A 25,726-nucleotide genomic window follows, 5' to 3' on the forward strand; every position below is an offset into this window, starting at 1 on the left:
GAAAGCATTTTGTTCTAATCAAAACAAAAAGTTTTCCTAGTCACAACCTTTAAACACAAGACAAAAACAGAGATATGTTCACTTCTCAAAGTCAAACTTCCCTTGGAATGCCAGACTTTGTGGTAGCTAAGAGAATGCTTTGTTTTTCATTTTTGGGGGGGTTTGTTTGTTTGGGGTTGTTGTTTTTTGTTTGTTTGTTTGTTTTGGGGGGGAGGGGTGCCAGAAAGAAAACATTCACTGAGGCATCAAATTAAAATTGGCCGTGCATTTACAGAGCATGCTTAATGCCTGTTCCCTGCTTGACCTCACGCTGGTACTGGTTCTCCTCTTGCCCGATTCCAGAGTCAGGTAGGAGGCACCCAAGGACCCTGAACAATTTCAATCAAATGAAATTTAGATCCATGTTATGAAATCCATGTTAGATTAGCCCAGTCAGCAAAACACAACCAGACTTATATTCCAGAGTTTAGGATTGCTCCAAATGCATTGCATTACCCCTCTAACTCTTCAGAAGAGACACTGGTCAGCTGTAGTAGCAGGAGCACATATCTTGAAAATCTTTCTAGCAAAAAAATAAAAGTCAGTAGACCAAGATGAAGTACCTACTGGTCAGCTTAAAAGTCTTTAGACATGATGTTCCTGCCCAAAAGCTTGGTGGTACTATTAATCAAAGAAAAAGGATTATTTAAGTGTTCTCTGCCAACCTGAAAGCACCTGATCCAATGCCCAGAGAAAGCCAACAGAAGTATTTCAATGCTCCATATTGTCAGTTTACTGGGAAGCTATGGACAGGTCTTCATTTTAGGATAGGCTTAGACAATCAGACACAGCTCAACCATTAATAAAGATTCGCAAGTTGCAACTGAGACCCACCTGTATGAGGCTGCAGCGGGGCCCCCCCATAGCAGTCATATCAGGTTCCCTCTAGTAGTCATGGAAGCTCAGCAGCTGGGCTTGTTTCCCTCCTCTGAAAGGCCCCCCTCCCTTTCCCACTCCCAAAAGGGTAGACAAGTTGTCCTCACTCTTTCTGTAGACTGTTTTTTTTAGTTTTGGTTTTACATGGGTAGTGAGAACTTGGCTTACAAAATCAGAAAGAGGAAGACATGCCAAGTCTGTCCCACACGTCTTGAGCGGGTTGACTGGGACTGCTCACAACAGACACATACATGCTGCTGTCAACTGAAGGTTGGCCCAAGCCTTTTTAAAAAGATGATGATTTAAGCCTCATCACTCCCATCTTGGTTTTTAAGGGCCGTTAGAAGCACAGGCTTTATGAGTTCTTCTCATCCTACCGAACAGCATAGCCTGTTCTCTAGCTCATGGCATCTAGTTTCTGGAGTAGCAGGAACAAAAAGTAGACAGTTTCAACCCTGGAAATCATATTTGGTGGCAAAAAAGCTGATAGTTGGAAAGGACAAATGAAGCATCACAAGCAAACCAGACAATCCATTGCTCAAGATCATCTGAGCTTTAGCCCATCCACCGAACAAGGGGGATATGACACTATTTCCATATGGCATGGCAAGCTGGAAGGCAACAAGTACTAGTTACTTGCCAGGTCATGAATGTGTAGTTAGCTCAACTGTGAGGTTCACCACTTTCCATTTTAAAATGTATCCACATTTTAATATATCTATCTATCTATATATTTTGTCTTGCCAACACTGAACAATGCTCAGGGAGACTGTTTAATGGGACCACTCACACACTGCCACAGCTATGTAGGAGAGTTGGGTGATGTGGAGACAGGGGGAAGCAGGGAGATATGTTAATTTAAGACAATGGAAGGCCATTGGAAATCAATAAACTACTATATTCCCAAGGAGTAATACCTCTTAAAATATATGTACTTTATAGTACTCCCACTGAACAGTCTCCCTGAACATTGCTCAGTGCTGGCAGGACAATTCCCTGCTCCACCAACTCCTGTGTACACATTTTACTACAGCAAACAGCATCCAAATGGTGCAAAGAGTCAATGAAAACTTCCTACACACAAGTGACAAAAGGGTGCACCCTTCTGCATCCAAGCCAGAAACCTGTATATGCCAGAAGTTTGCAGCCCTCGTTTATTATGGATTAAATATTGCCAGAACTTCACCCAGTTGGGTTTCTACCCTCCACATCCAATACAGCCAAGAAAATCTATGATAATTTTTGAAGGTTTGGGATGAGTTATGGTTCTTAACCACAGCCTGGCAGAAGCACAATCCAGTGGCTAGAAAACAAGCTGACAACACAGGAAACCCATTCTCTCTTCTGCTATACGGCTGTGCAAAAGTCACTTGGCTTCCATGCCTCATTTCCCTATCTGTAAAGTGCTTTGGGCTCAGTAAATGAATATGAATACACAACATCTAGACAGGACTACTGTGACTTGTCTTGGTAAGTCAAAGCAGCCACAGTCACTGCAAACTCATATCAGCACTATGGTCAGAGATGGGAGACAGGACCAAATCCACCCTCTTGTACTACTACTAGTAGCACAGTACATACAGTATGGTGGTTTACATTTGTAGCTCTCCAATAGGCTTTACAAAGGAGATTAGCCTACAATATCCCCACTCTACAGATAGGAAATGGAGGAACAGGGATAGAAACAAGCCACCCAGTGGTACCCAGCAAAGCAATAGCCAAGCTAGGAATTAAAGCCACTTCTCCTAGGTGCCCTCCCTATTGCACCACCTTGCCTTGCAGTGCAAGAAAAAAAAACATTAGATGATTTGGTGCTTGCTAGTTGGCCAAGAAATAATGACAGGGAGGAAGAGGGAACATCAAGTTCCTTTCAGGCATTCCTGGTTGTTTTATTATTTTCATTTGTAGTTAAGTTTAATATTCCTAAAAATGAAGGCCTTATAGGCACTAGCGAGATCCAAGCCATTTTGCAAGAGATGCTAAGCAATGTTCCCCACATAGCTGGGCCAATGCACACTCAGAGGCTGGTGGTAATCACTGTGCACAAAGAAACACAGGATGGTCATCTGATGAAGTGCATAAATAGAAGAATAGGACCAAACCAAAATTATCACCCTCCTGTGATATAAATTTTGCTCTCTTGAGATGCAAGGCCAGTATACTGACTGACCACTTCTAGCTCTCCATTCTTACAGGGTTGTCTTTGTGAGGCCATGTGATATTGGGCTTTGATACAAGGAGGTGTTTATAACCTCCTTGTAGCAAAGCAGCTCACTCAGCTAAGCTTATAAAATTAACCTCAAAGATAAGGAGCTCACAACTTGTGGATTTCTACCTTATCTAATGGAAGTGCTCGTTTGCTTTCTCATCTATCTCTGCTAACTGGCCTCTCACCTCAGAGCTGAAGGAAAAATAGTATATAGCATTTGTTACCTTCCAGAGAGAGATTTTTCAACTAGAGCCCAGAACAGTCTGTTTATTGGTTAATAAGTGAGCCAGTTTGCAGAGGGCATTATTGACTTGTCATTTGTCACGTACTACCCAGACAGGGAAGTACTGGATTTCTTTCTATAGTACTTGGTACATGATCCTAATTTAGACTATTACCACTTCAGATTTACTATCAGTCTATTGGAGATGCATTTAATAATGATCACCATTCTATTTTGCAATTCAGTAGTGCTGCTTATAGGAAGATTTCAAAGCACTTACAATTTGGTAAGCCTCCACAGCAAGGAAGTAAATGTCATATCAACATTACAAATGGGCAGCCCAAGGAACAGACTGACTGACATTAAGGTCACACGGCAAGATAGTAGCAGAGATAGGAACAGAAGCCAGGAGGCTTGATTCTCAGTCCTATTATCCAACCTCTGGACTGTTTTGTCTTTGTCCTCTCATATTCCTAAACTAACCTCATCAAGCACTAGGTTAACATGCTGCCAAGCTGATATGTGTTCCTATCAGTCTGCCAGTGGTTCTGTGAAGATAACTAAACTAATACAGTGGAATTATTCAGATGTCCCCAGAGCAAATTTATCACCCTTCAAGTCCTGCAATAAGAACTTAACATGTCCCATGTTTAGTTATATATTGCCTTGACAGTACTGCATATCATCAGTGGCTGTGCCCTTACCTTATGCATTAATTACATGACTCAACAAGCCTATGGTCAGTTTGATCACTGACTTGGTAAGTCACTCTTTCCTTTACAATGTGCATGAAATGAAGGCCACATCACTCTTGCAAACTGCAAAGTAATATTTAGGGAACTGTAACAAGGAAAAAAAGTTTCTGTAGAAAGAGGAAGCTGGGGAAACTCCCAAACACTACACAGCCACAGGATCTCACCTGTGGCCCCATCACCTAGTTTGGGCATGGACATATGAATAATTTAGTGTAGGGCAAATGAGCAGCATTCAGCAGACATCAGCTGTTCCGCAGTAACTGCCTAGTATGGGTGCTCTTACCCAAGGTAAATGGAAGCCATGCTGCAATGAAAGAACAGGAGCTTTTATGTGTTAGTTCTCAATTCTCACAGGGTCAGAGCGCAAACAAAGGGAATTACTGTGAAGAGGTGATACTCAGAGAAGCACCACCCTATTTAGCCCAAGATAAACTGTTTGTATGTCCACACCCTTGGAGATCATGTGGTCTACTAAGCAGCATGAGGTGGTATATGACTAGCACCACTAATGTGCTGATAACAAGCACTGGAGAGTAATTTCAGGGAACTATATGGCTTGGTCTTGTATTAATTTGACCTGCTTATAGCAAATTGTTCCCAGGTTTTGAAGTGGTGAGGTATTCACAATTACCCCAATGTATTCAGGGCAGATGTTCGACAGTAATACTACTAGAGAAAATGAGACAGAGAAAATCTTCCCTGCACTGAAGCACGGTTCACTGGCATGAACTTTGATCACAGATTTTACCAGACAATTTAGCCATTTTGAAATTAAATAAAAGAGACCATATGGCATTCATATGAATAATGGCAGCTGACTAAGGATACATAAACAGGAGGCCCATGTACGACATCCTGCAGGAAACCAGCTTTGAATGAAACCATTTCTCAGCTGCTACACATCTGAAATTAGGCAGCACTGCAGATTTGCCAGCAACAGCAAAGGCTGCAATGTACTCTGAACAACATGTAAATCAATCACTAGGACACACACTTAAACCAAAAAGCAATTTAGCTCAGACCCCAGGCGTCCAGTTTCCAACCTAATGCACAGTATTATTGCAATGGGAAGGACTATTCAGCCCACCCAGGTAGAGCGGGCAGCACAAAACAAATTCCCCTCCTTAGCAAGGTGGGTTAGGAAAGAGTAGTAGGTAGAGTGCACTAATGAAGATTTTCTTGGCTGATGCTAATGACCGATTATTAAATCGGTCACATTGTCTGATACCAGCCCAATAGCCAATTTACAGGAATGCACCCTGGCAGTTTGGAGACCGGGCTGGAGTTGGGGCTGGGACAGGACAGACGCTGCCCAGCCAGGGTGATGAATGCACCCCCACCAGGGGTGGAACAGAGCCATGGGCGGCTTGTTCAGGGAGCGTGGGGGGGAGGGGGCAGGAAGAGAGCTTCCCGCTGCTGCATGCACCCCCAGGGGAGGCATGGGGGACATGTGCTGCTCCAGATTTGTGTGTGGGGTGAAGGCTACCACCTGCGGCTCCATCCCACTCCTGGTGGGGTCGCATTTACTACCCTGACTGGGCAGCACCTGCCCTGCCCCACTCCCTCCCTCACTGTGGGGGCCTCAACCTGCCCCCCATGCTCCTTTCTTCCCCACTCCCCCCCAACTTACCAGCCAGATGCTGCTTTCCAAGCTGCTGGGTTGCATGCACACAGCATTCATGGGTGATAGTATCAGCTACACTGGTCAAAAAAAGCTGACTGCCCATAATGTTAATTTTTCCTTTTATTGGTGCTGATCTGATATAAGATGATCTATCAGTGCATTTCCAATACTAGGTGAGGAACTTGATTGCTGAAAGAGTGGTGACACAAAGGGTATTTAAGGTAACATGGACAAGCAATAAGATCAAGATAAAACTTGATACACTGAGGGTTATGGGACCTATTTGCCTGCAACAGCAGGGGACTGGACTTGACAGGTCCATCTGTCTTGTGTTCTTATCAACAGGTAGCAAGATGCAGGTTGCAGCACTGAAGCATGGAAGTACAAATGGTAGCAGGTTACACTTCATATTCTCACTTGATCAAAATCACACCATTTGCACTGAACCCTTTCTAACCAAGCATTTATGATATCAACAGGTGCAAGGGCTGCAGGAGGCTTAGATTTATTAAGTTATTAGGATAGTTAAAGAAGATGCAATAGATCAACAGTAAAATAACCCAAAGCACATAGCAAATCAAACAGAGCAAGGGACCAGAATGCACCACTTTATCTCTATGCAACTGTAGCAATGCAGTAACCAAACTACAAACAAAATAGCACATTGTTAAGTTCACAGTTCCCTCATTAATAGCAATGCTTTTGTTTGATATCAGCCCCTTAACTGTGGCACTGAGACACTGTGGCTTGAAGAAAAAAGTCTCCTCATACGCATACTCAGGTCTCCTTTCTTTCAAAATCCAACAATTAGGAACATTTTTTTAAGAGCTAAGCTACAGCATATACCAAGCTCACTAAATAAATTGGTGTTATAGAGTTAATACCACTTAAAGTTCTGGCTTAAGAATCAAAGAACCTGGTTTCAGAGACTGGTTGAAATGTGTTCCCGTCTTAAACATGAATTTCATTTTGATGCCCCCCACCCAGAACACAGGGCACATCAGCAATATATGTTAGCAGCAGCAATGTCAGAACTGGGAGTCACCAGACAACAACTCAGTTTAATGTCAAGGTCGATCGTTATTCCTCATGGAAATTATAAATCTAAACTACAACACTGATAATAGACATAAAAATAAATAAATAAATAAATAAATCAGTTAAGAGAGACTAAACAATACAGTATAATCTCTCGTGTTTTCTCTCTTATAGCTGCTTAACTTCATTATACTGTTTAACTTTATTTAGCTTTCTGCTTCTTGGGGACTTCACAGAACCCAAAGAACAGCTTTACTAGTACTTAATGCTGCAAACTGTCTGTGATCTAGACCTTCCCAAGGAATCAAAAGGCAGTCATACTCTGCCTATGTAACTGCCAAACTTTTGAGCAGTTACCTTTTGTTGCCAACATACAGGCTGGAAAGGAGACAGAACCCAAATCTTATATTTTCTGAATCTCAGCAATGTGTTGCTGATTCTGCAACAGTTTACCAGATGAATGGTCTTGGAAATAAGGGAAAATGCAGCCTGTTGCACTATAGTTTCACAATACTTGCAAGAAAAGAGTCTACAGTGGTAGTTCTGACCCAGGATGCTGCAACACTGTTGGGTGCTTTTGAGATCCTTTCATTCTGGCCCACACATTTCTTTGCCAGCCCCTGCATATGGGCTCCAGCTCCATGCCGCTGGCCCAGGCACGCAACTTCCCATGGCAAAGGACCACCCCTGCCTCCTTCCCCCACTCTCCCTGCCCTGCTGCAGCTCCACACCCTGCCACTGTCCACATACACCCTGCTCCCCACCACCCAGACAGTCCCCTGGATCTCCATCCCCCACTCCCCATACTTAACTGCATCCAGCGACTGGGGTTGCTCTCATGACCTGACCTCGCTCTATGCTAGAGATATAAAATTTCTGAAAATTTTGAAGCCACGGGGAAAAAATTTGGGAATGGGAATTTTGAGGGAAACTGAAATATATGCAATACTTATTTTCTTAGCACCCTTTACTGATCTAAATTCACTTTGCTACTTTAAGGATATAAAATGTATTATGTATAACTTGGTTTGCTCATAAAGTTATCATGTTTGGTACATTTATTAACATTTAAAAGTATGTTCAGACAATAATTACAAAATGTACTAATTACATGTATTTTAAAATGTTTTTAATTTCTGTTACAAATGGAGCTACAAGCTGCTGAACTCCAAGGAACTTAGCAGCTCTTAGTTTTTGCCAGTTTATGGGAAGCAGGCAAAGATTAAAAGTTGAAAATAGAAGAAACCATCAACAATATAGTAAAACAAAGAATGTTGTTATGTATTCTGGACTTAGTCTCCTACATAGTGTCAAGCAGATACATAAAGCACTCATTTTTAGAAAAAGAGCTGAGGAAAAAAAAAGAAAGAGGAGAAAATCCCAAGACTCATTGAATACAAATTGTGCTACATGAAACTTTGTCTAATCAGTCTCATTTTCTGAGCTATCACCATCATCAGTTTCGGCTTCTTCTGATCCTTCATTTTTATGATCTTCTGAAAACTGAAGATTTGCCCAGACTGAGACAAGCTTCTCTACTCTTTCACATGTTAGTTTATTTCTTGATGTGGTGCATTTCCAAACAGACCAGTTCCTTTCACATGCTGGAGAAGATGGAATAATCTGAAGCAGGTGAGAAACAAAGAGTCAGAGGCTGTGTTGTGCAAAGGCCTTGCACGACCATGTTGCAGGAGGTGTATGCTTGGCAGAGTCCCAGATTGCATTCCTCGACCAAATATCTGAAGATGTTCTGTATTCTGCAGGATTTGAAAGTACCTTTCCAACATCAAGTGTTAAGTGTGTTGCTTGTTTTATACTCCAGTCAAATGCAGTAAGAGTGCTATCATCACTAACATCTGTCTTTGAATCTTGGATCCAAAAGATGTGCAGCAGCAAGAATTGATTGGCAACAAAATTCTTCCCATCTGTTAATAAAGTCTTTCACTTTTCTTTCTTCTGGACTTGTAAGCAGAGGTGCACTTAGATTCTTAAAAATGGTTGATTTTATCTGGGTCATTTGGTAAGAAAAGTCTGACAAGAGTGCACTGTCTGATTCAGATGCAGCAATTGCTGAAGAAATTGGCTTTAGCTTTCAGGGAGTTCTGCAGCTGAACCCAGAAGACATCCTCATCAAGTAGTGTTCCTTACACTTCTGTATATACTTTAAGATCCTCAATTCTTACTGTTTCTTGAAGAGTTTGTTTTTTCAGTAAACTTTCAAAATGAGATCACCACTCCACCCCATCTAGTTATAGTACAGAGTTTGAGTGTCACTATTTTATTCTTTGCATTCTTTTCTTCCTGCTTCTTAAAGACTGCAACTACAATATGAATAGCTTTTACATGTTTTATAACTTCTTTTGCTCTTCTATAGATCTTTTGCAGAATGTCCAATTTCATGATGTCATTAAGCAGCAAGTTTAGCCCATGGGATGCACATCCTATTGCAGTAATGTGGATATTTATCCATTATGATCTTCCATGCTGCTTTCATGTTACTTGCATTGTCAGGCAGCAAAGCAAATACTTTACCACTCTCAGTCTTCTGTAGGATTTCACATATTTTACTACTGATATACTCTGCAGTATGTCTGTTCTTTCCTGTTTCAATGCTTCTGTAAAAAAACTGGGTGAGGTGTTATTAACACAAGTTTATGATTCCTTCTTCCTGCACATGTATCCATCTGTAATAGGGGCTCAGGCGGAAGCCCTGTTACTGAAACAGTTTCAGGCATGACTGACCCAATGCACTCCACCAGGTGAAGAGGATCACACACCCAGGGCGGGGCAGGGTGATTAGCCCTCTACGGCCAGTATATATATGGTGGTGGGACATATGCAGTTTGCCTTCGGGCATGAGGGGCCAGACTAGAGGCTACTGAGACCCCAGAAGACAAAGACAACTAGGAGGCTGCCTGGTGATCTAGGGGGGAACGCCAAGACCCTGGGACTCAGGACAACACGATCGCTCAACTGACATAAGCTACATACCTGGGAATCTCAGCAGCTCCGGCAAGTGTGGGGAAGAGCCGGGGCTTCACGGAATGACTCGGCAGGGGAATTCTGGGTGAAGACAGTCACTCTGGGATGATGGGCAGGCAGGAGGAGCTCGCATAAGCCTCCGAACCCTCGGGACCAGCTACAACGCCAAAACCAGTGGTGCAGGAGGCGGCAGAGCAGCCAGGACCACTCCTGGCACAAGGCGGATGCAAAAAGACATGCAGAATGCATCTTGCTAACAAGGCAATTAACGATAGCGGTAACCACTACTATGTATCTGTAAAATGTCTGGTGCCTAGCTACCTTATCGGCAACATGGACTCTCCTTGCTAATAAAGTAATTAGCGAGGCTATTGCTACTGTGCAACACCCTGCTGGGAAATAAAGCAACACTGTGAAAAGTTACCAACTGGGTGGCTTTAGTGATTCCTAGCCCAGAAAGATCACCGATACCCTCTTTTTTCCCTTTCTGTTTAAGTCGTGGCAGGAAAGTCCAGAGGAAGGTAGGGCTACGATCGTTCACTCATTCACACCATCCATCTGCAAGACAGTGCTTTGTTGATTTTTTCCTTGCACAGATTGCATTACATGTTCATATTCTGACTCTAAAAAAGGCCTGCTCAAAGAATGTCTGCTGGGCAAACGGTATGATGGTCTTAGTAATTTAAAAGCTTCCTGACAGTATGTATTTTCAATTATTGACAATGGCATCCCAGAAGAATATACTGCTCTTGCAAGACCTTGGTAAATTTTTTCCTGATCTTCAAGTGTCATCTTGTCTACATATGAAACTATTGAGAGTCTTTTGTATACAGTTGGTTGCAATATTTGGTTACTTGAGGATGCTGACTGGGCAACCCTTGGTGATGCTGATGTTATAGAGGAAGCAGCAGCAGTAGGAGGACTTCTGGAGCAAGAACACTGGAAAGAGTTATCTGCACTTTCAGCATAAAGATCTACCTCCTCCTCACTTTACCCATGAAAGATTTTTTTAACATCTGTAGGACGCTTCTTACATACAGGAATGTGTTTGGTCATCCTAGTAGCATTTGGAAATGCATATTTCATTTGACAGTATTTGCAAAATCACATTTCCTTCTCAGAATAACTTGCAGTGTGGAAATGCTTCCACATGGTAGAAGTTGGTCGCACCATTTTGCTGAGGGAGAAAAGAGAAAAATGTAATTTAGTGTCTAGCTTGCATATATAAACACTAAGCTACAGCACATACAAATTTAGTAATGGATGGAGGAGAAGCCTCCTCAGAGTTAACTGTGAACAACTTCCCTGCCCTGCAGGCCTCACCGCACTGCTAAGATTGGGCGATCTGTCACGAAACATCAGATTAGTAGAAATTCAATTATGAATTGCATAGGTTATGAAAATATATTAAATGCAGCTAAAATATAGCTTACTATAAAATATAAAATATAGCTTACTATACTGAATTCAGAGAAATTTAAAACTCTTACCTTTCAATAAAGAAGTATACTTTCTTTCAGCTCTTTTGTGCTGTTTCTGTACTTTTGTGGATCTCAAGGTTACAGGGCCAGGAGGAGGCAGGTTCCTTCCAACTCCAAAAGTTTTAGACTTGCTCCATCTCCTCTCCTGAGGCTTTTGAGCAAGCAGGACAATAGTCTCCTTGTTTCTAATCTCTACAGGAACGAATGGATGCTGCTGCCAGTGTCTACTCCCACTCCTTCCAGGCCTAGTCAGGAGGACAGGAGCAGATCCACCAACCTCTAGATCAAAAGTCAACAACAGGGGAAGTCCACAAGGAAAGGCAGCACTGAATCCTTCTTCCTTCTCTTGTGAAAACTGCAGTGCCCCCTGGGGGCAGAAATGCATCTTGCTCTTGCATTTGAGAGTTGTACTGTACTGCTTGTCCTCAGTGCACAGGAATTGTAATGATCTGATACAGTAGATAGTCTTATATAAAAGTCTTCTTATTACATAGTTATTAGAAAACATTTTGGGGGAGTAAAGGGTAGCAATGTATGAACACCTTGTCTTAAATATTTTATTCATCATGTCTTGATGATGTGCTTGGCATATGAGACAACTTGTCTTAAACATTCAGCTGTGGTGGGTACAGCATCTGGCCTGGGGCTTGCAGCTGCTGATCCCAGTCTCTGCAAGCAGTGCAGTGCAGCCTGGCCTGCCAGACAGACCCATTCTAAAGAAAATATTTCATAAGAGGTTTTTTAATTTTTCCAAAAACTTTCAGTTTTTCCAATTTTTGGAAAAAAAAATCCTCGAAAAAAATGGAAAACACCATCGTTTTTTTCCCAAATTTTTATGGGTTCTCTCTCTAGGCCTTCACATCTCTACTCTATGCTGGCCATATGCATTTGCACATGCAGACATGCACCCACTGTCTCCAATCATCCCAAGCAGCTGCCTGCAGGCTGGAATGCTGCCAACCTGCAAGAGAAAACCCAAGCTTTCACAGGTTTTTCTGGAGACCTGCTCACAACCCTTTCAAATATTCTTGCAACCCACTTTTGGGTCATGACCCACTGGTCTAGATCAGCACTGCTCAACCAATAAGCTCATTTTTCTCATTGCTCTCAGCCACTGAGGAGCAGAATACCAGGAACCGTTTTAGTCAAGGATCCCTAACTTCTTGGGAACTGGCAGCTCCAAGATCCTATTCCTGCTCAGGTTCATCCCCACCAAGTTATGCAAAGGCCACATAAAAGGAACACTCACCTGGAACCTGTGAACCAACTCCAATGACTGGCTGTCATTTTGGTCTGCTTCAAGGATGACGTCTGTCAGTTTATGTATGATCACATCCAGCGGGCCCTGATCTTCAATTGGTTTAGTGAGGTCAAGCTGAAGGAATAAAGCAGAGACAAACCTTTAATAAAAGTTCAGTTTCAAGGCCTTTTCCTCCCCACATCCATGTTTTCAATTCCCAGTATCCCCAAACTGTGGGGATCACTGGGCCATCACTGTTAGTATTTAACTTCAAATTTACTGGTGGACTTTTTCAATCACTTCCCATTAGAAACCCATGGAAAATGCAGGTCTTGGGCTGCCCAAAGGCTGAACTTTTCACGGAGTATAGTAACAGGTTACAGCCACTATCAGTATGCAAGACTGCCACATTCAAATTGCCTCTGCGAACCCACTTGTACTGCCACTGATGGAAGGAATGAGTCTGTGACATTCATCCATATTTTTAAAGGAATGTTTGCATCCAGCTGTATTTCTCTTTGCTGATTAACCACAGGGAACAATGCCCAGTTTTAAACACTTGAGACCACAGAAGTATTGTAGGGCAGGTGAACACCACAGCAGGAGCATGTCCAGGTCTGGATAGCCCTGCATATGCCCCTATTCCCTATTTGCACCCTCCAAACACACAACTGCAATAAAGAGTCTCTGGGGACCACTTCCAAGACCCTGGCCTCTGGCAGGCATTACAGCAGCTGTACTCTCACCAGCATATTTCTGTGTCTGGAGTTTATGAGAAGGAGCAGGGAGGCAGGACCATCCTGGCCAGGGCATGCAACTGCTGTGGCATAGATGTGCCCTCAGAATGCCAAGTTATTAAAATGCTTTGGAAATGTTACTGTGTATAAATCCTAGGCAGTCTCATATGCCAAGCACCATAACAGACTGTCCCTATTGACAATCACTACACTACAAAAGACTGCAGCTATTCAGTTGACCATGCAATCCATTACCACTAGGGACATTCATGTATGTTTTGCCTGGAAACCATAAAAAGAATGGCTTCATCTAGGATGCACAAGAATTGTTCACCATAAACCAAAGCTAACACTCTTACTGTTGCCACCATCCTCCTCTACATTACTGGTATTCCTTTTAGCCTACTATACATACACACTCTTACTATCTAAAGCTAGGGCTTATCTTCACCGCTGTGTTAATTCAAGCTATAAATTCAAGTTTTACTATAACCCAACTCCCACCCATGCACACAAGTTTCTGGAGGTAAGCTTTAAGCTTCAGCAAAGTGGTTTCAGTGGGGTGGATTGGACCTCAATGCTAATGCTCAAACTGGTAACATGATGGGGACACGATGGCTCACAGTACAGTGCCCTACTGGATGTAGCTAGAGCACTTTCACAGGGCATTTACTCTCTCTCTCACTAGAGCGCGGCTAACCCAAGGGAAGGTATTCTAATACAATCAAATTGACTGTTGTAGTGAAGACATACCTATCTGGAATACCAGTTCCTCAGGAGAAACCTCCTGTTTCTCAACTAAAATATCACACACTTCTATATGCACAGTGACAAATCAATGCTGTTTAGAGTACTGCATCCTAGAAAGCTTGTAAATACAATTCAGTACAACTAAAGCTACTGCCCCGATCTGTAACCATTTTATGCTGGAAGTTTACGTAATGCAGAAACCTTCAAAATGAATCACAAGGCATAATAGAGTAGAAATACAGATCCAAAGGGTGCTTTAGCTGTGGTTGGAGAAGAATGCTACTGTAGGTCCTGAGCTGGGAAACGTGCTTAAAATTTACTTCAGCGACTAGTCCAGTAGTTGCATCAAAAACAATGGGGTTATTCACTACAGTAAAATTAAGCACATGGTGCTTGCAGAACTGGGACCCAAACAAGGTGAGATACTGGTTAGTCCAGGACTCCCACTGAAGCAGCTGCTACACTTCTGTTACAGTGTAGGAGTAGGGTTACCATACATCTGGGTTTTCCCAGACATGTCCTCTTTTTGGATCCTCCAATCTGCATCCAGGCAATTTTTTAAACTATGATCAAATGTCTGGGATTTTGGTCAGCTTAGCATCAAAGTTTTTCCCAAACTTCCCTGCCATCACTAGGGGAAGTTGTCTGGGTGCTGAGGTTGCAGTAGGGCAAGGGAGGTCAGTGAGGTGCCTACGCCCTCCAGCAAGGGAAGGGGGAGGTCCTTCGGGGGCAGCTGGAAGCTGCATGGCCAGCTCAGCAGCACTGAGGCCAGTGCCTGTGCTCGCAGGGGTGACACAGCTGGGAGATGCAACAGGGCTGGGGGGAGAAGGGGACGACGGGTTGGGAGTGATGGGCAGCAGCAAGGCTGTGGCTTGGGAGTGAGAGACAGGGGCAGGGGAAGGGCATGGTCATATCACTGTCCCCCTCCCACAATCATATTAACTCCCTCCCCCCACTGACAGGCCAGCTCTTTTGAAACTAGAAATATATGGTAACCCTAAGCAGGAGATGCTTCAGGTCTACAATTTCACCTTTTATTCACAGAACATGCCTTAATGCAAGCTACCTCAAAAAGCCCAGGGGTTTTCTCCACAGCTGCCTATCATGCCTCACAGGAGAAGGCAACATCAAATCTCTTCATTTAGGTCTCAAATGCTTACTTCTTACAGAGGCACAGAAATTCAAAGCAATCCATTTGCGAACCATCTACCTTAGGAAGTTGTAAGAGAGGGGAGACAACGGATGAAGCTCTCTGCATTTTTATTGCCCTTCCAGCTCTCCCAGTAAGGAGACTCAGAAAACCAGATGACAATCCTTCCCATTAGCAAGCAACAGCCATGACCCAAGAATAGAAACAAGGCTTTAAGGCATGCACAGACATTCTGAGCACACCATCTTCCAGACATTCGAGGCATTTACACAAAATAGGTTCTTTATGAGTTGCAGAGTCTAACAACAACGTGAATGTTTTCTGAATGGAAACAGGGGGCATGCACTCTGCATATCCTATCCATGGCATTGGGAAATGCACTCATAAAAAGGAGTGATCTGCATATATCAGTTGCGCGCTGGCCAGCACCACTGTTTTGCCTCTCTCACCTCCAGCGCTGCTCCTGCTGCTGCCTCTGCCACACCACTCCGGAGGGCAAGCGGGAAGCTTCAGCCCAGTGGCTTCTGCCGAGCGTACTGAGCTCTGGCTCCAGCTCCCAGACGCCTTCCATCCACTCTGCCTGCCTGGTGCAATGAGAAGCCCTTGCGAGCAGGAGGAATGGGTGGAAGGCAGCCAAGAGCTGGAGCCAGAGCTCCATGACCTGGGCAGAAGCTGCTGGGCTGAAGCTCAGACCCAGCCAGAGCAGCGCTGCATGGTGCAGCAGGAGCAGGAGCCACAGCTGGAGGCGAGGGGAACAGAACAGTCCTGCTCAGTCCTGCGAGCACACAGCTTCCCCTGGCCTCCAGCGGCAGCTCCTCCTCCTCCCACTCCTGCTGCGCCATGCAGTGCCACTCTGGGTGCGTGGAAGCTTCAGCCTGACTTCTGCCCAACACATGGAAATCCAGCTCCAGCTCTTGGCTGCCTTCTACCCGTTCCACCTGCCCGCATGGGCTGCTCCTTGCATCAGGCAAGTGGAGTGGTTGGAAGGCATCCAGGAGCTGGAGTTAGAGCTCCGTGCACTGGGCAGAAGCTGTCGGGCTGAAGCTGCCTGCCTGCCCGCCCAAGCGGCGTAGCAGTGGCAGCAACAGCAACAGCAACAGCAGCAGCTGGAGACGAGGGCAGTAGAACAGCCCCACCAGCCCTGGCCAGCATACAGCTTGTGGTTCAGCTGCAGCTGCCAGGTACTGCATGAGACAAGCGGTGGCATGGCTGCTGCAGGCACACAAGCCCCCCGTGAGTGGCTGCTGGCCTCTGGGCCAGCTGGCTGGCCTGGGCAGCTCACTAACTGGGCAGCCACCACCCATGCTGTCACTGAGCCGCAGCCAGCTGGCAAGCATCTTGTCCCCACAGCTCCACTGGGCCATTCCCAGCCAGCTGCAGCTCCATGACAGCCCTGCCCAGACTGGGCTCAGGGAGCCAGGAGCAATCTGGCAGCCCCAGCCCAAGCCACAGCTGCAGCCCACTGGGAAGGACCTGGCCCCTGTGGTCCAGCCTGTGCTGGCCCCTCTGCATCTACCCTCAGGTCCACCGAGGTCAGCTCCACAGCCCCAGCCGCCAGTGAGGCAGGCAGATGGCGGGGCCATGGCAGCTGGCTCTAGCTACACCCCCGCCCCTGCTCTGGCTAGAGAGTAGAGCAGTGGGGCCAGCCCTACTCTGTGGAGCTGAGAGCCCAGCCCAGAGCTGCAGAGCATTCTGGGGGACACCGATTTAACTTAAACCAGGAAGGGGTCTGAGACAAGTTCCAGAAACCAGTTTGACCTAAATCATTTAAGTTTGATACTACATTCAACCAGGTTTATCTTAAATTACTTTCAGCCATTTTGAAACTGGTTTATGTGCACTGAACTTCTGTTCTGTTACAGGTTTAAACTAGTTTCTGATCACTTAAACCAGTTTAAGTGCAACTTCTGTCCCTAGCCCAAGTCAACACACTAACCAAATTTACTCTGTCTAGAAATTTAATGCTTGCTAGGTCACATTAACCAGGAATTTAAGGAAGAAGAAAAGCATCTACATTTCAACTGCACAAATCTGTGGTTTCATCCACTATTACATGGTCCTGAAGATCACACTGTTTGCAAAAGTAAGATCTCTGTGTTCTGGTCTGAACTGTGGAAGGTAAACATTTCTGAGTTATGCAGGATTTGGAAGAGGTCCACCTTCCTTTGTATATTGGCATAGAAAATCCTTTAAAAATGAAGCCTTTTCAAGAGGAATATCATCAGCTCCAGTAACACGCCTGACAAAGCCTCGCACAAACTTTCTGATGATTCTCTACTGAGACAAACAAGGAGTTAGTGTTTGTCATCAGCTGGAATCAGAGCCCTCCTGCTTCCTGTTCCTTTCTCCAAATGCCCCTTGCATTTGACCTGATTGCCCAAAGGTTTGGTGTCAAATAGAGTCAATGCCATAGCAACAAGAGAGAGAAAAAAGGTTCATCAGCTGCAGATCGAAAAAGGGTTGAGCAACACCTCCAGTGTATTTATCTGTGGTGTTCCTATTCTTTCCGATAACGTTTATTAGAATATATGAATATTACCTAGAAGAAATTTGCTTCAGTTACCCAGCAAAATGCAGTAAATCAATGAGGAAGGAATGCAGAGCAAAACCTGTTAATGTGTAGCAAATGGCAAATACCAAGACTACGCTTCCCAAGTTCTAAAAATCTGTGGGCTGAAGAAAGCAATAACTGCTGAACTTGCACATACAGAAATGCAAAGTTGCAACTAGAATGTTGGTCCTTTGACATAAATACAGGTCTGGAGTTATAAATACAGATCTGTACCCTTGGTCTTTAATAGCAGGACTAAAGCTTATATTTCCAATACACAGAATTTGTCTAAAATCCTTGTGCAGAACATCGGGTGATTCTTCTACGGTCTGCGAAGGGATAAATGCCCAGCTAAATTCCATGGCCAACTGCAATCTTGCATGCGTGGGTTTCTGAAAGCAGTGTTTAAAAATAAAACTAGGATCAAGTGAAGAAATGAGGATCTGTTCATTTAAAAACAGACCCAAACAACTGCAAGTGCAGGATTTAGCAAAAAAAGCAATATGATTTTTCTAAATGAATATAAATACAGTTTTGTACAATCTCTTTGAAAGTGCTCTTAGCACATGATACAGCTGCATTTCACGCTCTGGCTTAATAGGATTTGTTGGGGGGGGGGGGGGGTTGTTTTGTTTTTTTAACAATCTGTCTTGGAAAGAGTTTTTAGATTATCTGAATGAAACTATGTTGATGCCATCCTGTTCTCACAGCCATGGGTAGGCCCTGACTTCATTTATGCCCTTGTGACTTATGGTTAAGGCTCCCCGCTTTATGATTTTTCCTCATTTTTCCTCTCAAAGCATTTATCTATACAATTGGATTAATACACCCATTGTTTCAACATCTTGCTCCTAATCGCCAAATGTAGAACAACCCCCCAACCCAAATGCTGCATTGTTAAGATTGGTTTGTTTGTTTGTTTTTTAATTTGACCTTACGTTTTGTAGCAACGAAACAGGAGTTGTCATGACCTTTGTATGATAATAGTGAAGCAAAGGGAGGGAAAACCTGTGTGAACTAAGGGTGAATATTGCATCAGAGGGCAGAGAGGATCAAAAAAGCTGGAGGTCTGAATCCTCTAGGGGGATATCATAACAATCTTTTGTGACAGCTTCTGCTACACTTCTGACATTCACCCAAATACAAGAGAAATTGTTCTGAAGCAAAGAGTTAGTCCATTTAACTTTTCACCCCATAAAGGATGGTCTATACTAGGAACATATTTCCATAAACTGCAGAATCAGAACCCTCTGCACTGGCAATTTAAATGTTCTCTGGCACCGAAGCACTCCCTCCTCCGAACAGGATGTACAGCACCAGCCTGAGTTGGCCTTTTGTGTCTCAGTTCCGAAGGCTGTATATGGTATTCCCCATACAGATCTGCTGTAGGCTGTTCACTTAAAGCTGCATTGACCCAGAAACATTTGGATTATTTCAGGTTTGAGAATTATCTAAGCCCACTTAGTCTCAGCTTTCAAACTGTTAGTCCACTTCCTCCCCTCCAAGGCAATTTTCTACTCTGCATCTTCACTGCATTTTGTTTTAAAACTCTTTTGATATCAATGTACTCTCTTCCGCTCTGCAAAACATTTAGTCTTGGCAAACACCAAAGAAATGAGTCATCAGGAAACTAATGAGTTTTGGGTTAAGCTGGTAAACCTCAAACCTGCAAGAAACTAAAGGTTTAAGCATAGGCATGCCTTGTTCCCTCCACGAGCTTTGGGTTAGGGATAGAAGACAGACAGACAGACAGACAGACAGACAGACAGACAGACAGACAGACAGACAGACAGACAGACAGACAGACAGACAGACAGACAGACAGACAGACAGACAGACAGACAGACAGACAGACAGACAGACAGACAGACAGACAGACAGACAGACAGACAGACAGACAGTTTAAGTGATCAGAAACTGGTTTAAACCTGTAACAGAACAGAAGTTTGGTTCACATAAACCAGTTTCAAAATGGCTGAAACTGGTTTAAGATAAACCTAGTTGAATGTAGTATCAGACTTAACTGATTTGGGTCAAACCAGTTTATGGAACTTCTGTCCCAGACCCCTACCTGATTCAAAATTAAAAATCACAGTCCTCCCCAGCATCCTAGTATGCTTTCCAGCCCTGGGCTGTTCTGTGCCATCTGCTCCAGCAGAGAAGCTGGTGGGAGCGGTAGGAGGGGGGAAAAGGGGAGGCAGGGACTGCCCCTCTTCGTCCCCCCCAGGCAAACCCCATTTGGGATCTGGTACCAGGAAAGGAGGAGTTAAACTTCCTTTCTCCCAAGTACAGAGATGCCCTGCCCTGCTAAAAACTTACTTCTGGCTGCAACTATAGACTACAAATTCCAGAGGCACCTGGAAGCAGGAAGGGGAAGTGATGAGCAACTCTGCAGAGTCCTGCTGCTATGATTCTGGACTGCAAATCCCAGAGACCTTAGGGGCAGCAGGAAGAAGAACCAAACACAGTCCATGCTGGCTACATGCCAGAGAACCATGCTCTAGCACCCCCTAGCTTCTGGCCTGAGCTATTGCAGGTATGTGGCTGCAATTCCTGAATCAGAAGTTAATGTCTGTCCAGTTGTCTATAAATTTAATCTGTGCAGTTTAGACTAACCTTCAAAGACAGCCTAATACGGAATGAATTCATTCTGATCATCTGTACTTAGCCTTGGGGAGAACAGCTTTTAAAAGCCTCCTCTAGCAGAGGGGAAGGGACAGAAAGAATTTGCAAAATAAAATTCTTTTTCTTTCCCTGTTTTCAGAAATAATATTAATGGAGATAAAATTTACTTTGGTTTTACTACAAGGACACTTTTAATTTTTTGGCAAAGAGAACTTCATCGGGAAAGTGTTTTACGTATTCAGACGCTCTTGATGGTGTCTAAAGGTTGTTCAAAGTTAGAACAACTGAGTACATAGGTTCCATCTCCTGTCTGCTCTTTGGTGCATAAAGCAAAATTGAAAAGATACAAAAACAATGAATGATCAGATACAGCACTTGTCTATACATCCCCATGCCCTACGAATCCCTGAACTTTGTCTTGGGGTTCAGTTACTTCAGGTGTGATGTATTCCTGCAGTTTCCCAAACATTTGACAGCATCAACCCAGCGCTCTGTAAGGGCAGGCCAGCGTTTGTGCCGGCATTCGCATAAGGCGGGCATGAGGTAGCTGCACAGAGAGGCACCCCCAGGGAGCAAAGCAGCAGGCGCACCTCTGCAGGCATGGAGCACAGCTGCCAGGGGCCCCGCCCTAGTGCTGCCACCTACCATGGGCTCTTCTGAGGCCTCCACCCAGACGGAGCTCACGGTGGAGTCGGTGGCCCCTTGCCCCCGTCTGTGGAGAGGGCTCGGTGGGGTCCTGGAGGTCTCCTTGCCTGTCCCTCCTGGGCACGACTTAGGGCCCTGGAGGAGCAGGTAAGTGAGCTCCAGGCTGCTGTGCGCAGGCTGAGGGGGATCAGGGATGCAGAGGATGAATTTGATGCCTATTTTTATTCTCTGCAGGCCTGGTCACCCACTGTACAGCCCCTGGAGGAGACGCATCCAAGGCAGGAGTGGAAGAAGGTGCCCAAATCCAGAGCTGCTAGGCCTAGAGTGGTGGAAGCTCCCCAGGTTCAGCTGGGGAACAGGTTTGATGCCCTGGCAGCTGTGATGGAGGAAGACGGTGGAATGGCCTCTGGCAGGGACGATGCCACTACCCACACAACAGGGAATGGGCAGAGAGCGAACACCAGGAGGAAGAAACACTGGGTCTTAGTCGTCAGAGACTCCATCCTACGAGGACTGGAAGGTCCCATCTGCTGGCCCAATCCCTGGACACAACAGGTCTGCTTCATGCCTGGGGCTCGGGTGAGGGACATCACGGAAAGGATCCCGGCCTACATCTGACCTGCAGACTCGTACCCACATGGATGACAACCATGGGGTACTAATGACGCGGCCAGGGGCAACCCTGCCAGCATTATGAAGGATTTCAAGGCTCTAGGAGATGAGCTGAAGGAGATTGGGGCACAGGTGGTATTTTCCTCTCTTCTTCCTGTGAGTAGGTGGCGATGGCGACATGAGGCCTGCATTGGTGTGGTCAACCAGCGCTTATGCAGCTGGTGCCGCCAGGCAGGCTTTGAGTTCCTTGATAATGACCCATGCTTTCAGGCGGGGGACTTGCTGGGGTGGGATGGGTTTCATCTCTCTCCTGAAGACAAGTGTGTCTTCTCTCCCAGGTTGGCTGATCTCGTACGGTGAGCTTTAAACTAGCCTTGCCGGGGGAGGGGGCCACAGGAAGACAAAGAGACGCCATCCGAGCAGGACAGGTGAAAAGGCAAGGAGTGCCAAGGTAAGAAACAGGGGTCCAGACAGTCTCCCTAAACAGGGGGTGGCACACACAGTCTTGCAAGGCCTTAAATGCCTATATACCAATGCTCACAGTATAGGGAATAAACAGGAGGAACTCGCCCTCAGAATAGCTAGTTCAAACCCAGATGTCATAGGGCTAACGGAAACGTGGTGGGATTCATCCCATCTCTGGGCAGTTAGCATTAGGAGCTATACACTTTACAGGCGGGATAAAGAAGGAAGGAAAGGTGGGGGTGTGGCACTATGTCAAGGAACACTACACATCCTCTGCTAGCAGAATGGGCTCAGAGGAAGGGCAGGCTGAAGTGCTCTGGGTTAAGATTCAAGGAGACTGTGGGGAGAGTGATTTGACAGTGGGGGTCTATTACAGACCCCCCAACCAAGGGGGGGGAGCTGGACTGGGAATTTTTGGGCCAACTTGCAGATGCACTTAAGGCAAGGGATGTAGTTGTCATGGGTGATTTTAAGAAGAACAACTACTTCACAGTTAGGGTGGCTAGGAGCTGGAACCAACTTCCTAAGGAAGTGGTGCTGGCTCCTACCCTAGGGATCTTTAAGAAGAGGCTTGATGACTACCTGGATGGACTCATTTGAGTCCAGTCTTTTCTCCCGCCCAAGCGGGGGGCGGCAGGCTTGAAGATCTACAAGGTCCCTTCCGACCCGACTTCTATGATTCTATGAACCCGTATACTCCATCAACCGAGAAAGCACTCCCAGAAACTACAGGGTAAATTTTAACTGCAAGCAAAAGTGATGTTAGGAATAAGGGCCAGAGTAAACAGAAGAGGTGTAACTAAACATTTATTAAGGGATGCAAGAGGAAAGATACCAGCTTATCAGGCAGGACCATAGGCAGGTCTCTCAACACACAGACCCCTCCTTTTGTCTAGAACAGGGTTCCCAAACTCTGGCACATGTACCCCTGGGGGTACACAAGGCATCTCTGTGGGGTACACAGGAGAAACTATGCCATGCCAAATTTAATCTTCATTATAATAACTGGCATTTAAGGGGTCAAAATAAATACCACTATGTATGCTGTTAGGGATACATGGGCAGCTGCTAAATCTGGAAGGGGGTACACAATAAGAAAACGTTTGGGAACCTCTGGCCTAGAATATTTCAAGAACTAAAACAGATCTTCTCAACCAATTAACAAGGTCAGAAAGTGCTCTCTGTCTTCCTACTACAAAACCAGGTCAACTATTCAGCACGTGCTGCTGCGGCTAACTGAGCCAAAGGGCACTGAGTGAGACCTAGATGAATATAAACCTCTCTTTGTGAAGGTAACAGGAACACCAGGCTGATCCCACTGCAAAGAGGTAATACAAACCAACCCATTGCAGGCTGCAATGCAAAAGAATGAAAAACTTCACTATCAGGTTCTTTCTGTCCCTCCCTCTCTCCCCTGCTACCTTCCCCAGGAATGAATTAACTTGTCCTTAAAGTTCTGCTGCAACAGCAGATATCTGAGAAAGGAAATCCCCTATAGTGTGTAGCCTTCCCCCTCCCTCCCCGCACTCCTCTCGCAGCTGCCTGGCTGGCTAGAGAAGCAAACACCTTAGCATTAACAGCAGCAGTGATGTCAGCCTCAGAGAAACTCTTTCCAATAAGAAGAAAATCCAAGTGGAAAAATACCACTTTTTCACACTTCACAGAACAAAAGAGAGATTTAAGATTAACACCCATTTAACGGCTAGTTCTTTTTTTCCTACGGAACCAGTCTCTTTTGTACTGTTCTGTCCAATCTAGTTTTAAAGGTTACTATTAAAGTCAAGTACAGACATTCAAAAAGCCCAAGCCTGAATTGATTCAGTCTTTGCAGGTTAGTCTAACCTGCTTAGATTGAACCGAGAAGCAACTGAATAGTGGCCAGAAGGCTGGAGGGAAGATGAGCTGGGGAGCGGCCCCATGGCTGGCTGTTGAGCATGGCTGGGGAGGGGTTTAAACCCCCACCCAGGCCTGCACAGACCCCAGCCAGTGTGTGCCTGGAGAGGGAGGAAGAAAGCAGCCCTTGCAGGTTTGTCCGGGAGAGGTGGGGGAGGCATGGCCAGACACCAGCACTGCTGAGAAGGCTCTGGTGGATCTTAGTAGATCACCGACTCCACACAAATCAGTAATGTTAGTTCACCAGAAAGACAACTGCACATTTGGGCTGCATTCACAGGAATACTGCATGTAAGGCAGAGGAGCAACAGTGCCACTCTGTACAGCATTGGCTAGCACTCAGCTACAGGGTTATGCACCATTTGGGGCTCTGCAATTCAAGAAGGATGTAGAGAAACTGGAGAAGATGCAGAGGCGAGAGACAGGAGGTGATAAATGGGTTGGAATGCAAGTGCACAAATTAGGCGTGTTTCATTTACAGAAAGGGAGATTAAGGCTGGAGGGAAATATGAGAGCAGTTTTCAAATATTTGAAATGCTGCCATAAAAAAAAAAAAAAAGGAGGGAGAACAACTGTTCTCCCCTGCAGCAGAGGGCAGGACATAAAACAACTGATTTAAACAGTGTTCTTAATAATTTCCACTTGGGTCAGATACTTTCAATCCCACCTGTGACCTCACATTCCCAAACAGCCTTCATTTATGTACTGCGACTCCAGGAGAAACATATCTATGTAGCACCTAATTTATTACTCATCCTTTGTAAATTCTGTTGTCATCTGGGTCATCATTTTGCATCTCCTCATCAATTTTTGTGCATTTGTCCATCTGCTAGGAATATGTTTCATCTAGTGAGAATATTCAGTGCACTGCTCTGAACCAAATCCCAGTTACAACTTTTTTTTTTTTTTTTTTTTTTTTAAAGGAAAAGAGAGACACATGTAAGCTGCACCTCCCTCACTAATACATCTCATCCTTTTAGATACAGAGCTTTGGTGGCTGCGTAAAAGATTTTTCCGGCAACTGTAAAACATGTAGAAACATCTGTATCCATCATCATACTAAGCTTTTCCATTAGGACCTCTGGGTGAATGCAGATGCAGTTTCTGGCAGGCAAGCGGTTAAGCACTTTAGGTTTCTTCACAGATGCTAGAAAGACAACTGCTGATTTTGAGCACTGCACGCAAAATAATCCATGTTACCCAAATCCAAGAAAAGCTTCCTGCCAAAGATTTCCCCAGGAGTTGCAAGTACTCCTGTGGATTAGGAACGGCAGCAGAACGAATCCGAAGATTAGCAGAGAAGAAAAGCTGAAGGGCAAGTGTGACACACAGGAGGATTACAGCTGTGAGGAAGGAAAGTTATAGGGAAATGTAGAGAGAATTCCATCTAAATGAAACTTGCTAAGGAAATGGACTAATTTCACTGACTTCATTTTTGCTAGAAAACAGTATTCATATATCACAATTTTTTTTAAATTGCAGCACACGAAACTCTAGAAAAACCAGTGGGTAGGTTCAGAAAACCTGTTGAAACCCTGGATGCCAAATCAAAACTTTTGCCTGCACACACACACAGTTTAGTAAGAGCAGAAGAACCACATTCTCTGGAAAACATCTTACGTTTCCAACTCTAAGCTTGGGCAGAATGGATGAAAGTGCTGAAAGCCCCACTACTAATCCATGCCAGAACCATGCAGCAAGGGAGGCAAGAGGGAGTGGAACTGGGAAATTCTCATCAGATCAACAAGGCTCAGGATAGTCAATCTTACTCGGTCCTCAGTACCATATACCAAAATACTGCAACATCCAGAAGTCTGTGAATGCAGATTAA

At 44.8% G+C, this 25,726-nt stretch overlaps 1 protein-coding gene across 3 annotated transcripts in view; it reads right to left on the reverse strand.

The window, feature by feature from the left end:
* Nucleotides 1-25,726, reverse strand: part of ITPK1 (inositol-tetrakisphosphate 1-kinase) — a 230,712-nt gene that overhangs the window by 93,468 nt on the left and 111,518 nt on the right. For all 3 annotated transcript variants that reach the window (XM_090033903.1, XM_090033904.1, XM_090033905.1), the window contains one exon: nucleotides 12,477-12,602. In XM_090033903.1, coding sequence (XP_089890029.1) covers nucleotides 12,477-12,602 — 126 coding nt within the window. The remainder of the gene's footprint in view (nucleotides 1-12,476; nucleotides 12,603-25,726) is intronic.

Source organism: Crocodylus siamensis, chromosome 2, assembly GCF_052110815.1.
Source record: "Crocodylus siamensis isolate JL-2025a chromosome 2, ASM5211081v1, whole genome shotgun sequence".
NCBI lineage: Eukaryota > Metazoa > Chordata > Crocodylia > Crocodylidae > Crocodylus > Crocodylus siamensis.